This window comes from Puntigrus tetrazona, chromosome 14 (genome assembly GCF_018831695.1).
Source record: "Puntigrus tetrazona isolate hp1 chromosome 14, ASM1883169v1, whole genome shotgun sequence".
NCBI lineage: Eukaryota > Metazoa > Chordata > Actinopteri > Cypriniformes > Cyprinidae > Puntigrus > Puntigrus tetrazona.
Window position 1 is genome coordinate 12598333 of NC_056712.1, and position 16644 is coordinate 12614976.

At 37.6% G+C, this 16644-nt stretch overlaps 1 protein-coding gene across 6 annotated transcripts in view; it reads left to right on the forward strand.

Moving 5' to 3' along the window:
• unc5a (unc-5 netrin receptor A) overlaps nucleotides 1-16644 on the forward strand; it is a 154958-nt gene that overhangs the window by 41289 nt on the left and 97025 nt on the right. For 4 of the 6 annotated variants that reach the window (XM_043257248.1, XM_043257250.1, XM_043257251.1 and 1 more), the window contains exon 2: nucleotides 15601-15662. The exons of the other annotated variants lie outside the window; for them this stretch is intronic. In XM_043257248.1, coding sequence (XP_043113183.1) covers nucleotides 15601-15662 — 62 coding nt within the window. The remainder of the gene's footprint in view (nucleotides 1-15600; nucleotides 15663-16644) is intronic. 6 annotated transcript variants of the gene reach the window in all.

Here is a 16644-nt window from a genome sequence, read left to right on the forward strand (position 1 = left end):
AATGAAAGAATTTGCTTCAGATTCAATTATTAGTCTTAGTTTATAGACTTTCCCCTGACAACTTAATGCATTAGTCACCCACTACCACATCCAAGCCAAGAGAAATGTTCCTTATTCAGCCTTTAACGACTTAAAGAGCGATTGATAGGAATTTGATTCAGATGCAGGTACAATATCGGCCATTCTAATGAGCGTTATTGGAATCTGAAGGCTGCGCTGTAGATTTCAGGAGCCGTATAATAGAGCTGGCTGCTGCCGGTAATGAGATGCCTCTCCCAGCTCCCCTAATTGCCGCCCGGCCCCTGGACTGCTCATCAGAGAGAGCCTAATTGGCCATCACTGCCCATGCAGGCACAGGACTAGGTGAGAACACCAGCAGTCCTTCTTCCAGACGGGAAAAGAGAATATTTAAAGTCATACATTCATTTATGCTACAGCGCATAATGAATGCCGCGATTTCTGTTGTCTTCACGCGTTTGTGCGTGTTCTTTGTCTCAAATGCGCGTTCTTGGTTTACTGTAGCTTGTATGCTGATAGCAACACCAAGGTCAAGGATTTGATACACATATAGGGTAACTGTATGTTTGGATTGGAATAGTAGCATAATGTTTGCAGAACAGACTAAAATCTGCATGCTGTGAAGTGTTGAAAAGCAGTATGTGCTTCGAACCTTATTTGAATAATTTCACCACTCACACAGTTATTTTTCAATTTTGTGTGAAAATGTCTAAAAATTGCAGTTCAGTTAGATAATGAGCCCTGAAAATTATTTTAAAATAATAGTGGTCGTATTTCAGATTCATTTTTTTCATCGGAAATGGAAGATCAAGGCAAGCCTATTACTTTAGGCAATATAGTAAATGCAGCATGCTCTGTAATGCAATGCTATTGTGTGTTATATACTGTATATTTAGTATATTTTCAAATTGTGTGAGTGATCTGGGTATTCAGTGCATATAGAAAATTAGCTGGATGATCATGATCATGATTTATGCTTCTCCCAAATTATAAAATAAATAAAAAAAAACCTCTTGATATTTGCCTACTGGTTATTTATCCCGTAAAAGTTTTGTTTTAGCATTTGCATTATCTTGCATTAATAACAGTTTTTTTACAACCTTTCATATAGCTTGCGATTGCCAGATGTTGTGGGTTTAAACCCACAACCAGTTTTATTTTCTGTTCAGTGGTTAATGTAATCTTCCCGACCTGGTAACCTTGTGCACACACTCTTGCAACATTAAAGAAAAAGCATTGATGAGCAGAAAATACTGGCGAACATGTCAATTGGAGTTTTCTTCCACACAGTCATTTGCACTTTTTGCTGCTACTACATCTGCAAGCAACCCATGCAAGTTGACATTTGCTTGATTTGAACTAATGCGAAAGTAAAATAATGCTGATAAAATGTTAAGAAACATCTAAAATGACAATCAGTATTATATTTTTTTGATCAAAATAGTCATAATTATCATTTTAACCATTGTTTAACCATTATTCCAACAAGTGCCTTGTCTGTATGTTTAATGTTGCACTATTTATATTCTAGATTTTTTACTATTATTTTATTATACTTTAGTTTTTATTTCTTTTTATCTCTTATTCTGCATGATTGCAAGGATAGAGAGGGAAGGAATTTCATCTGTGCTGTATGTTGTACATAGAGCATATTTGACAATAAAGTTGACTTGCTCCTTGATACTTGTAGTACAACCCTATATATACACTAGTAAACTAGAATCTAGGAATGTAGATACTATGCACTGCTGATAAAAATGTACACCTTAAATTCAGTGTTACTTTAAAGAACCTGTCAAAGAAATTAAGTCCAGCTTTCATGAAGTCATTGCTTGCTTATTTTAGATATTTATGTTCTGAATTTGAGTTTGCTTATTGAAGTGGGATTTTTGTGGACCAGGAGCACAAAAATTCAAGAAAACCAATATAGTTTCTCACTGCAGGAACAGGTAAATAAATACCCAAGCATTAATGGTTTGGAATTATGAGGCTTCTACAGCTAGTCAAATATTCTGTAAACTATGCAGAAATGAATGCTAGTTCTTGTGGTTTCAGCAGGCTTTGTGTGTTTCCATTAAATTACCTCAGTCTTATTTCTCTAATGCATGCTTTGTACATGAACAGACCAATTAATTTGCGCTTACCCACACAAACATTCTTACGTGTGTGTGTGTGTGCATGTGCATGTGCGTGTGCATGCGTAGGTCAGCTGTAAGGACCAATGAGTCCTTGAAAAAGTTGCGTCAGCTCAACAAGAGAAAAGAGGCCCGTAATGTGATATTGATTGATGCTTAAATCAGTTTGATAACAGCTTTGTCAAATCAGCTGTTTTAACAATCAGATTAGAGCTTTTAGCGTCATCGATTGGATAATTTCCAACCTGAATGATGACAGTCCCCGAGTAATGTTCGTCATGTTAAAATCACCCATGCGCCAAAATGAAAACGTTCACAAGATCGTATTGGCCCCTTTGTCAGCATGTCCAAAAACGTGTTTTGAAAGACAATTAAATGGATTGTAATTGAAGGTAAGAGCGATAGGCCACAATAAACTTGGAGAAAATTACTGCATTTTGAAGAAAATCATAATATACGTTTCCAGAGAAGAGCTAGTAAATTAATTCAGTCATTGTAATTGCTAAATAATCAATATTGCAGACTTTGTCAAGGAGTTCCTTAAATAAGCAGATTGGATTCTGGGTAGCATATCATTTCAGCTTGGGGTCGTGCTAACCTTATGTATATGAATTGAGATTGAAGGTTCATGCTCAAGTAGAGGTGACCCAGGAACTGGAGAGCTACTGAAATTGCAGTCCTGCTCAATAAGCATTGTGCCCTTCAGCAAGGCCCTTGGCCTGGGTCACTCAGGATGAAAAGTGCCTGCTATATGCCAAGTGACTGAATGACTAAGCTTCTGTTCCATCAATCAATCCAGCCTACAGAACCGCAGAGGACCGAGGTGCTTAACCCTGCATGCATTTTGAGTTTTAAGTTCCTCTCTCAAAAAGGAAATTTCTCTTTATGACCAAGTTGAGTGGGTAAAGATGTGAGCCGATGACACCGCTGTGCCTATGGCAGACTACTGACCCCAGCTTGAGTTGAGAGAACTGTACAGGCAATGAATGTGCTATCTAAGTTGGAGTGGCAATCGTAAAGAGTTTTGATTGCAGTTCCACTTACTGTTTCGGGTTATGTGATTCTTGTAGCATTCGAATAATACACAACTAAAATATAATATTTTTGAAAATATTTTTGCACTTTAAAAACTTCTAAATGCATCATAAATAAATGCATAAAAATAGAATAAACAATTAGTGTATAATTTATATAATAAATGCAACTTATTGCAATAATAATACCAAGAGATAAACAAAATAATGCATGTAAAAATGGGGAAAATGGACGCCAAGGGGAAGAAAGGTATCTCTGTAACCTAATGTATTTAATGATGATTAAATTATGTTATTAACATCAGAAAAAAAAAGGATAATATTTTAAAATTGCGTGCATATATTTAAATTGCAGTATTTTTTTTTCTGTATTGGTTAGCTGTACCGTGGAGTTTAGTATTGATTTATTGTTTTGTACTGCTACAACATGCAACTGTTTGTTGTCTTTTTATTTCACGGTGCCTTGTCTTTCTCAGTGCATTCAATTTGACCACAAACTTTGTTTTTGTGCTGCTGCAGAGGAAACACTGTCAGAGTATTTAACCTTACCGAATGTCCTGAAAATCAGTTGAATCCAGTTTTCTATTAATTTATTTAAATTCCCAACCTTTATTTTGCTTTGTGCAAAAAGCATCAGCCAAATAAAAAGTCATAAAAGCAGGATCCTCTAATAGCTTTATATTGAGTGAGATGTACCATACTGCTGACTGCTGCGTACTTAATGATTGCATAGGTTGAGATTAAACCTAGATGGTGCGGGAGAGTCATATCATATGTATTCATGAAGAGCAGTGAATGCATTTACAACCTTCTCCTCATCCTGAGGGCCCGTCTCACAGCTTGAGAAGGTGAGCGAATGCGGCTATTGCGGATTCCTCCCTCTCAGAGGTCACTTTATGGCCCATCAGGCTTGGAGTGCTGCAGAGCCCAGCATGGGGTCCCTAACGCCATCGTCACTTCTTCTCTGCTTCCCTGATCTCTTAGCAACACCACCTCCACCTCTTTCATCATTTGCTTGCGCTCTACTCACTCTCAGAGAAACTCTGCGTTCTTGCCAAATCCATCTGGTTTGGATGAGGGCAGACTGGGTGAATCTGGAGAGTCCTACTGTGTGACCCAAGTTCAGCTTCTTGTCCTCTGCTCTGGAGGGTGAAAGGAGGTCTACTGGCTGCTTTCCAGGCTCCTTTCATTAAACTCTGGGAAATATTGTCAAAGCACTTGATTGTTTTTTAAGACTTTTGTAAAGGTTGAGCATAGCCAAAGCCTCTTTAAGGCAAGTCAGTTCACTTGGCGACCATCTTGGGAACACCTCCAGGCAGCTTTTTTTTCTAGGAAACTGGCATACAAGTATAGCTCCTGTGTACTGAAATGGAGAATAACAGAAATCTCAATACTGTTCATGATTATTTTCAGTCCCACATTTCAAATTAGCTCTATCTCAACAATAATATTGCATATGGCTGTTTCCGTTCATTCATTTTAGTGCTGTCAAACAATTAATCGCATTCAAAATAAAAAAGTTTTGTTTACATAATATTGTGTATATTTATTATGTATATATAAAAGCATGTGCATACAGTATATATTTTGAAAATATTTACATGTATATATTTATATCCACATAATTTATATTATATAAAATATATTAATTAGACAAATATAACATATTCATATATACATAATAAATATACATAGAACACAAACATATATGAGCACACGAATGTTTATTTTAATTGCAATTGTTTGTCATATTTTATTTTATTATTTTTTATTATATTTTATTATATTCGTTTTTAATACTAATATAAAAAAAAGTGTAGTGATGTTTTCATCCAATTTGAAAACATTAATAATATTTATAGCTATATCAATTTTGCTTTATAAATCTAGCTTTTGTTTATTTATTTTCCATTATTGTGCATAATTCTACTTTGCACACAAGATATATCCGCCTCATGCCAAAGTATAAATTTTTAATGTACATTTTAATAATACAATAGTAAGAATTTTAATAATACATTTAAACAATAATGCATTTTCCTCCAGTTTCTAGTAATGCAGTGTCTCCCAAAAAAAGTAAACAGACACCCAAGCAATACATCTGGCTTGTTTAATTCTGCGTTATATTAACTATAGCTGCCATATCAAGCTTCTGTAAATATTTTTTAAGAGTTTTAATATTTAACCTTTTTCTAGTCCTGTACCCTCTGATTTGATTCTGAAACCCTCTAGGTTTGTTTTAACGGTATTTTTGCTTATGGCATGCACAACTTATTATACAAAGGTGATTTTGAGCACCATGTTGCTGTTTGTCCCCCACTGAGATCACAATAAGCTGTAATATTTCGCTCTAATTATTAGCTACAAAACATAATAAGCTATAATTATTTCTCTTGGTTTTTAATAGCTATTATCACTCATCAGGTACACACTTCTAAATGCGCGCTTTCGCCTGTTATTCACTTCACAATTCAGCAAACTCTAAACCACCAATGAGACCCGGTGTGTTTACAGTTTATCCAATGGGGCCACGCTTGGGTTTGCAAATTTTGATTCCCAACCTAGCAGCCACCACACATCAATTATCACTGAGTGTTTGCGATTGGGTTGAAAAAAGGGACTGTGAAAGCTGGCACAGCCAGCACAGCCTGGCTTCACGCCCATCGTACTGACCTATTTTCACGTTCAGCTGTGATTATAACTATCGGAGAGGCCACAAGCTTTCTTTTGTCTCGATGTGCCAGAGTCCCGTGTGCCATACGATACGTGGGTGAGAAAGCATGCGCTGGAAAGCCGCGGTGCAGAGGAATTCGATTTGTAAGCATGTTGCACCATTTTTAAGATTCCAAGGTACGCCGTGTAACCTTCTCACACAGAAACGAGACTCTTCCTCTGAGCTCTCGACAGCCAGACTGCTCCTGTTTGAGTAAACAGCTTTGGGGTCCATCTGTGGAATTAAATTTGCAAATGAGTGTTGCGAAGATCCACTGTGTTCCTTTTGACACAGAATCGATTTGGCAACATACAGTTGGGGAAAGAAAAGAGTTGTACCTCGTGTTACACAGTTTGAAGTCCTTCTTTCTTAGCTTTGTAATTCCCTCAATAATAATTGACTAGTGCATCAGATTATCTTCTGAGAGGATTCGGCTAATTCTGTATGAATTATTGCGTCTTTTCTTTTCTTGCCAGAAATAATCCTGTTTATTCCTGCTAGCTTTAGCTCATAAATGCCCGACTAAAATGCACGGACAAGCCTTGCATAATTTCGAAAGGAGTTTGCTGGAAAGCAGTGTGAGGTTATTGATGGCACTTGTATAGAGCGGTAATCTCCTGTTGATGAGAGCGATTAAAAAGTCTGGTATTTTGCAATACAAATAACAATAATTTCGGAATATCGGACATGAATGCAATCCTATCGCTAATACGGATGACCGCCATCTGTAGTTGATGAATGCTCATAGATTCGACGTGAAAAGCCATCAGCTGTGTGCAAGCTTATTTAAAGACCTTTGTTTGCGACAGATGCTACATCAAGAGCCATTATGATGAATACGAACGTGAGCGATCTCCGCTCGGGTTTATCCAATCAGTGTTAGGCAGAACTAGTTTAGCACATCATCTTGCTTTCAGAAATTCCTGTTTATCCGCAGAATGGAATCAGTCGCTATTTTTCCACGCTGGCATCTGTGCAGGTGCTCTGAAAGCCAATCGTTTTGACCGAATCAAGTATAATCGAGCTGTCGGTGAGGCCTGTGCTCTGTCACACACATCATTCTGGGCACATTAGTTCTGAGTGCAGCACGGTCTCACATTAATGGAGTGGAAAGGAGAGCGTAATTGAATTTCTCCAATGTATGAAACCGTGAGCCACGCTAACGTTTAATTCATAGCTTGTGTCATTGTTTTAGAATAAGAAGAAATCATAAAGCGCTCAGTATAATTCAGGATGTCCTTGTCTCAGGTCTGTTGGTAATGTTTTGAAGGCGATACGTTAACTTTAGAAATACTGTCACAATTTTTATAGTAGTCGCTTGATGAAAAACTCTTACACCATCTTGATCAAGCTGGTGTGTTGGCTGGGTTTAGGTGGTTTTACTTTCCAGTGGGTAATTCAAAAGTTCATGCACAATATTTTTGAAGGACAAAATTAAAGTCATTATACTTTATCAGTATACTCAAGGATTTCTGCTTCAAAAAAAAGTAATATGAGTTGAATAAATAGCCATGCTGTAAATGTTTTGTTTCATGTGGGTTGAAATCTTAAACCTTTTTTTTTGAACAAGTGAGTTATTTTAGTATTATTTACAGTACATACTGTTTTTCTCTTTTTCACATTTTTAAAGTTAGTGTATGAAAAGGTATATATATATGTATGTTTGGACATTTTTTTATTAGTTACAAAAAAATAGTACAAAAAAAAGTTTAGCAAGTGCTAAAAACAGAAGCTAAGCTGTTTTTTTTCACCTGGGTTAAGGGACTAAATGTGAGTCAGAGAACTATAGAGCTGAATAAACGTTTAATATGTTCATTGAGGTGATCTTGACTACACAAAAGTGAATGCACCTCGCTGATATTAAGTGCATTTTGTGACTGCAAATCAATACACACAGTCAGCAAGTGAATGATGCTCCACTATTGAGGAGGACGAAGAGAACAGATCTAGACAGCAATTTGAAACTGTCAATTGTAGTGTTACTTTGGGCGGTCTGTTTGTTTTTTCTGCTTGTCTAGGATGCTAAATACGTTGTCCAGCTGACAGGCCATTTACACAAATGTTTAGTCAGTTTATCCAGACTAAACAAAAGATCTTTCTTAATCCATGATGACAGAGAACAAAACAACTGGTTTACGGGGTGATATTGTGGTTAAGTTTTACATTGGCATTTATCCATTTTGCATATGCTGTTTTAGCCAAAGCAAATTCTTGTCAGTTCATGCATTGCCAAAGGAATTGAACCCATGACCTTGGCATTACCAAATATTTTATTTTTGATCAAAAACAATCTGTGTTTTGTCAGAATAATATACTTTTTTCAAAATAAATAAAATATCACCAACACCAATCATGTATTGCAGATTAAGTTTAATAGTATACATCAGTAACTTGGATTAAGGGCTAGATTGCACACATCTACTAGAAAAACTGTCATATTCGAGACTATCAAAAAGAAAACTAACAGGAAATGGAGAACTATCATTCATTGTGGCAGATGGAGTTTGGACATGGCTGAATGTTCACTGGTATTTCCTAGAGTTATTTGGCCCTCACTCAAAATGTCAGCTGTAGACCGTAGATTACCAGGGCCGTGACTTCAGAATGTGGAGATATTTGAGAACATGATGAAAAGTGGTAAAAGACAAGAGCTGTGTAAACAAACACTGGTTCATGGTTTGTTCAATGTCACACTGAAATACCACTACTGGAGCAATTTCTGTCAATTTAATAGGGGTTTAGTATGTTTTGTTTTTTTTACATGTGGAATGGTAATGTCTTGTTTTCCAAAAATTGATACAGTACAAACCCTTGTCATGAATAATTGAGAGGCTATTGCATTTGCGATGTTCAAGACATGGGGAGTTTTACACAGAGGACAGTTGTAATTGTAAGTTTAGTATATATTTAATATATTTTTTCCATGCTGTGCATGTTTCAGTCTGAACGATGAGATGAGACTTTGTACTGCAAGAAAACTATTTTTTTTTCTTTTTATCTATAACTTTTTTTTTTATCTATAACTATTCTCAATTTTGCTGTACATACACATTTAGTAACACTTTAGTCTAGGGACCAATAATCACTAAAGTAAGTAGTTGCTTATTAGCATTCCTAATATTAACATATTGGCTGTATATTAATACTTATAAAGCACGTATTTTCCATGACTGTATTTTACATCCTTAATCCTACACAACCTAAACTTGACAGAAATTATAAATGGTAATAAACTAATAAAAAAAATTGACAAAAAAAGTACAAAAGAAAGAGACAAAACAAACGTTTTTTCTTTTTTTAATTACCAGGCACTTGTTCTTTTTTTTTTTTTTTTTTTTTTCAGAGCTCATGTGCTAGTCCTTCTTTCATTTACCATCTGAGGTTGCCCTGAGATCGAGCAAATTGCTAAAGTTCAGATTCGACTGAGTGTCTAGCACCAAACAGGAATGAAAGAAAATGGCTGCCAGGAGCAATGGAATCCAATGAAAGCCTGTCGTTTTTGAGCAGTCATTGTAGTTTCGATACAGAACATGCCTTGAGTCCCACATTGTCGATATTGTCACAGGCAGGCAATAGATAAGCGTCTGCCGGGACAAACCAGTCTGCTCATCGGTTGCCATGTCCCCGGGTGGCTGCCTCTTTTCGGGCACGGGTGAGTAATGCACCACACTTGTTCTCATTGCGGTAGATTACTTACTTATTGATTGAAGCCCGGCATTGCACAGATGGATGCCTTTAGAGTGTGACAAACACTTTAACCGCCTTGGAACCTAATGCACCTTAATGTGACTCAGGGTGGGCGTTAAATAATGTCCCATCTCTAATTCTCCCAAATTCGATGCCGTTCGTCCCTATGCTGAGAAAGGGATCCGTCTTGATTGGTTGTCTGCGGGTCAGAGATGTATGGCCTCAATTACACCCAGCCGCATGTTGTCTAGCTTTGGACATGTAACAAATCACGTGAAGGGGTTTAAGTACACTTTCCTGTTCTCTACCTTCTTGACAGTTAAAAGGAGCAATGAATCCCCTCCTGATCAAGTTGAAGCAGTTGATGAAGAGACGAGTCTCTTCTCCTCCTGCTCATCACTGTCACTTAAGAAGCTTTGAAGAAGAAGGCTTCCCACACACACGGCGAGAAACCACGGGATACCGAGACAGGATTTTGTACAATTGCACAAATCACGGCCAACAATGTTTACTCAGTCCTTTGTCTTCTTTTGCGGAGAGGTGGTGTCATGCATAATAAGCTCAGATTTGCATATCGCATTGATCCAGTCCTGTGTGCGAGCTTTATGCGCGGTGATAAACGCCAGATGTTTCTGAAATCCTCGAACACAACTTGGCCCCGCTCCTTGCAAGCACGCTAACAAGTTACCGTGGGCCAGCTAACTCAACAAGGTGTGAAATCTCAGAATAGTCCAGCCCAAAGGAACGTCCGCATGGCTTTCGCTAGGCAGCTATGTTGTTTGTGGAATTTCATTTCATTATGTTGTTGTGCTGTGGGAAAGCTTTTAATTAACTTGTGGAAAATTGTTTTAGTATGTGCTTATGTTTTAATAGTAGGTACATGCTTGCCAAGATCTGCTAGGGCTTTGATTGCTCTTTTCCATGTTTTTGTATATATAATGTGGATGTTAAGTTGAACATTAACCTCTCAGTTAATGCTCTCAATTTATGTTATGTTGAAAACGCAATAATTGAAAAATAATAATAACAATAAAAAACTGGTTTCATGCTAAATGTTTACAATTATTCAGGTTAAAGGTGAGATTAAATAAAAATAAATAAGTAAATAAATACTTTTAGTTAGCAAGGATGCAATATATTGATCAAAAGTGACAGCAGCAACATTTATCATTTTATATTTGTCTTAGAATCTTGAAAAAAATGTATCATGGCTTAAATATTGAGCAGCTAAAAACTTGAATGTAATAAGAAGCATTATTAATAATGGAGAACCGATTAATAATTTATCATAATTTAGCACCAAATCAGCATATTAGAATGATTTCTGAAGCTTCTTGTGACACTGGAGACCGATATGATGGCCAAAGAAAATTTGAATACGCCATCACAGAAATGAGTTGCATTTCAAAATATATTAAACTAGAAAATACTTAACATATTTTTCTTTTCGATTAAATAAATGCAGCATTGCAATATTAAAAAGTCTGACTTTTGACCACCTGTGTGAGTGTGTGTGTGTGTGTGTGTGTGTAAATATGTGCATTTCTAACATGTCTTTTAAAATAAAAGTAAGTGGAAAGTGATCTTAAGTTCACATCTAATAGTTCCTGTGGATTAGTTCCTATCCACATGCATACTGATTTTATTATTTACGAATGCATTGATGAATTATATTCTCTGCACATATGTCACCACAGCCTTCATAGAAGCCACTGGACACTCGTGCTGGCAGACCTGAGATCTCTATTGGCCGTTGTCGTTTCAACACATGGATTAACTCTACAGACAAGCTGTTGATTTCTTCAGATAGCCTAGTATTGTGCTACTTAGGCATTTTGTCACTTAGCCTAGCGCTTAACTTAATAAATGCGTTTCCTTTGCCACAGTTTGACACTGAGACTTCTTTGCAATGCATAGACAGACTTAGACTTTAAACAGACACGCTCTTCGCTTCTACTTCCATCTCACTTTGAGTGACTTTAACGATAAACTCTGTATTGTGACTTAAATGAGAACGTTCGGCTGGAAAGAAGCTTCTCATACTACGCTTTCTACCCCCCTTTGCACTTTCCTTATTTTCTAGTGGAAAATAAAAAAGATAACAACGAATACTTGAGGGAATGAAGTAAAAGTGGAACAGAGATCAAAGAGCTCTCGCTGTCTCTCACACACGCAGCACGTCGGCGAGAAAGTGCAACTGTGTTTTTGCTCGACTGTGACAGTACTCTATAGTCACCGTTTACCACGTGTCAGAGGTGTCCATCACGCGCTAGTCACGAGTGCCGCCATAGTGTCAGAATTTATTTCCAGATGCCTTTTGTAATTACATTACATCCGTGCTTCACCCGCGCTCACCCCGTAAGCTGAGACAAAGGCATGTTTATCGCAATCACAATTACAGGGCCATTTAAACCATGAGAGACATTTTGTCTTAAACACAGAGGAGAGAATTTCCATAACAAGGCTATCATCGCCTCACAAAGGAGTTTGTGTAAAGATGCAGTCTGGGGCCTCGCTCGCTGCAGAAGCCATATTCGAATGCTTAATTCCCAGCGCGGCCGATCTCTCAGCACGTTTACAGATGCGTTTCAATTGTTAAAATATTTATGAGGCGTTCATTAAAGACGTCGTTACCGGAATCCGAATCCAAACACAAACATGCAAGCAGGTACCACAAGAATACTCAACAAAGCCTTTTTGAACTACAGCATCTGTGGGAGTATTTAGATAGGGTCTGCAAAACCAAATCGTTCCACCGATTGTTTCATATCTTCTGCCTTCATTTTTTTTAGTTCGATTACGTGCAGGCGTTCAATTTATATAGGTGGGTTGATGACTTATCAGCATTTTACTTAACTTTTTAGAAGCTTTTAAAGGCTAAAAGCTCTGTGATATCAGTGTCTCGACGCCTACATGCTGCTTCAGACGAACGTTATCACGAAATGTGCGTTTTGTATAAATATGCAGATTAACTTTTTTTTTAAAAGGTTTCTTTGCACTTTACCATGGCAAACTTCCAATTTTGTTCATAGATTTTGTTTAGGGCCGTAGCGCCAGAGTCAAATGCTTGCACTCGTAGCTTGTTAAATACAACCCTATATAGTGACCGCATGGCAATTTCTGCCCTGTTGGTCTGTGCTGAATGCACTGAAGCAGACGTGCCACTCTCTCGCATCTTTCATTTTGTCTCCAATTTGCCTTGATAATTTCCTGTCGAAAACTGACAATTCTCTTGCCTATGAAAAAGCAGTGCGCTGTCCGGTGTAGATTAGTCTTTTTTTCTTTTTTTTTAGTAAATAGCAGCTATTTGAAATAAGCATAGGTGGGTTGCTCAGAATGCTGCACAGCACTCTGCTAAAGATTGAATAAATGAGTCATTTCTTTCGGGTCCAAATGGGCCCAAATGGATCTGTGTAACCACCTCTTGGAGAAACGATTCTGGGCTTGTTTGTCCCACAGAGGTAATGGCTTAGTCACACAAACAGGCTTCCTTATGGTGTTATTTGGCCCTCCTTAGACATTAACTTGCCACAACAGATTTGTTGTACTCGTAAGAGCCATACATTTGTGGTTTTGTTTAAAGTTGCCAAAAACAACACCGTTCGGACACAGTGATGACTTTATGAAGGTTATGCGGCTTGCCTTTTCGTCTGTGTTTCTAACTTCATTAAGACTGACTAATGCACAGTAATGTCACTGTTGGCTTCTCTGGTATTGATGTGATGCAGATTGTATTGGATATTGATGGTGTTTTGAGATCAATCCAGGGTTTGTATTGACTGAGATCAATGCCTCATGAGGTTTCTAAGCAAAAAGACACGCACTTTTCCTTCCATGCAATAAATTACAATAAGCAACATTATTTACTCATTCATTTATTTATAACTAGGTTTTAATTTGGCCTTTGACGTAACATGACCTCTCTCTTAATGTTAATATTCACTCCTCCTTCAGGCAGTTGAAGGCGGTTTGGACAGAAATACAGGAGCTGCTTGGGAAAAGTTCCTCATGACTCCGAAACTCAGTTCATTTTTAGTGAACAGACAAAATCTTCTAAAGATTATCTCCATCCTAGAATAAATTTTCCTGATAATTTACTCCATGTCTTCCAAGATGTCTTTATTTTTTAAGAAGTTAAGAAATTAAGGTTTTAAAGGATTTTTTTTTATTACAATTTTAATTTTAAATAATTATTTAATTTAATTTAATTTAATTTATTTTTTTCTCCATATAGTGGACTTCAACTGGGATCAATGGCTCTAGACGATCCCTCTTGTGAAACGATTGGTCAAATAAAAACTTATATACTTTTTAAACTGGCACTACCTCTGTAATGCTCATCCACAAATTTACAACGCATTACGTCATGCGTAGGCATATGTAACCAACTCTGATTTTCTTCTGCAATTTTTTTTTACCTTTTTTTGTCAAGGTCATTTTTTTTGTCAAAGACTTTTTTTTGCACTGTCGTTTTGTAAATGCTGGGCTGGTATTTCCGCCTACTTCATGCTTGACCTTTTCAGTGTGAAGTTGTGGATCATGTAGAGCCTTTACAAACTGTATTAAAACTGAAATTTGAAATTTGGACCTTCAACCCTTTGGGTCACATTGAAGTCCACTATATGGAGAGAAATTACGGAATGTTTTATTTTTTTGACTTATTTCTTTTCAACTGAAGAAAGAAAGACATGAACTTCTATCATCTTGGATGATAGGGAGGTGAGTGAATTATCAGGAAATTTTTAATCGTGGAAGTGAAACCAATGTGCACTTTTTCAAATTAAATATTCATGTCTTACTGCTAATTGATTGTCATTCTAGACAGTCAAGACTTTAAAATTCTTTTCTTTTTCTAAAATTCTTTTTTCTCTTCCTAGCAGGGGTTTGAACCTTAACAAATCACAGATTTGTAGGAACATTGATTTAGAAGAATGGGATATGCTTTTTAACGCAGTATGTGATAAATCATTCCTTCGCCCTTTCATCTTGTCAAAGCTTTCTCATTAACATATGTTTTTTCCTGATTGACAGTTATGGCCTAAACCTTCAAAGCAGAGTGCAGATAGTTCAGGATGTATTTAGGTTGTTATTGATTGCTAATGGCATGTGATTGAGAATAAATGTCAATTATGATGTCATTTTGGACTCGCTATCTGACGTGAACGTCTAAATGCCACTTAGTATTGACCGAGAGGCTGTTTTCCAGATAAAGGCTTTCATGTTACGGCACTTTAATCCAACCTCCCAGTTCATAGCAATGGGATTTAGCTCACATTACATAGATGCAATCAAAAAAAAAAATCTAAAATGACTGACACACCAGCTACATACTCGCTTGTGATGTTTTGGGAGTGACAATCGCATTATAATGCAGAAGCGAATCCCCCGAGTTATCGTTCCGTTTGTGCGGAATGCAGGAATCACTACTGAGATTGGAATGGCTGATATGCTCATAACTTTAGCAATGGTTTGGCATCTCGCAATTGAATAACAAATCATTTGATGTTTTCTATGAAAGTATATCTGTCAATAAAAACAAACTGTAACTTAACGATGCTTCGCTTGATTTTATCAGTGTATGGATTGATAGTGCATCATGACATAAACAGGCTCAGTGAGTAATATCTTAACAGATGTCTGCAACACATATGAATGCATGCGAGATTAAACAACGGCGGTTCAGATCATATGCATCTGTCAGATTAACATGCCAAAAGAAAAACCCACTCAAACTGTGTCAGAGATGCATAGTGCTTTAGTTTTACTCTTTTTTTTTTTTTTTTTTTGATAAATAAATCACATTTACATTTGATTTATTTATCCAAAATGTGCCAAGTTCCTTGGCATTCCGCATTACACAGCATATTCCATGTTTATGACCGTATTCCATTTGTGTTTTGCGCGTTGTGAAAAATCTAGGCTTGTCGAATCGGCGCCTTTCAAATTTGTGCCAATTATGCAGTGCACTTCTGAAACGCCATCCTGCTGAACCTCATATTCCTTGTCTCTGCAGAAACGCAGGCCCGTGGCTCAACACCAGCTCCTTTAATTTCACCGCTGCCACAGAACAGCCAGGTGGTCTATAATAAATATGACTCCATACATCATTTGCAGCACATTACAGATGAAGAATGAAAGCAGAATTCATTGCTCCAGGCAAGACCGTGCCTTGACCTTTTCCCAGGGCAGAAGCAGGGAACTTTTGAAAAGCGTCGTCCCTCCATTGACTGCCTACACACCGATGGGAATACGCAATACCATCATGATCTTCTGCTGACCTCAACGCCCCCATCGGTTCTAAAACTTCACATTTGTCCATGCTTTCGATTATTCGCCTGTGGTAAACGGCCCATTGCCCGCGTACTGCCAAAATTCTGCACGTTATTCACCAACCTATCTAGTTATCTTCTAAGGATCGTAATTAGTGTATAATGGTTCAACCTTTTCCTGATAGGTCATGCAACTCAATTAACAGACTGCTTTTACTTTAATTTAGATAAGGAAGCAAATTAGGCTAGCAGTGAGTTTGTGATACTAGATGCATTTAAAGGGCAAGGGAAGGCTTGATGCCCGGGCTGTCAGTGGATATTGGGGATGTATGGAGACTGATTAGGCCATGCGGTTGAAGCTAATGCGTGCTGGATGCTATCAGCGAGGTTCAGTCAGACCGCATCAGCAGGGCCATACGTCAGCCAAGGAGAGCACTCTGCACTGCACTATTCACCCAGGTGTCGGACAAAGGCATCTGTAAAACAAATCGCCCATCTCGCCGAAGAATGATGCAGGAGAGAGAGAGACCGAGAGAGAGAGAGAGAGAGGAAGCCATAAAGAAGTCCCTTATTCTCAAACGCTTCTATCCCGTTGCCAAATGATAGGCATTGCAAAAGCTTTCGCATACCGCCGTAAGACTCGTTCATTCTCCACGGACCGCTTAGTTTGTGTGGATTTTGATATATAAACAGACTCGGCAGTTGTGCTCCGAGTCTGTTTGTGCATCTGTGACAAAAACTCGTGGAGCACGCGCTGGTGTATAAATCTTCATATTGCGGGCCTGCGA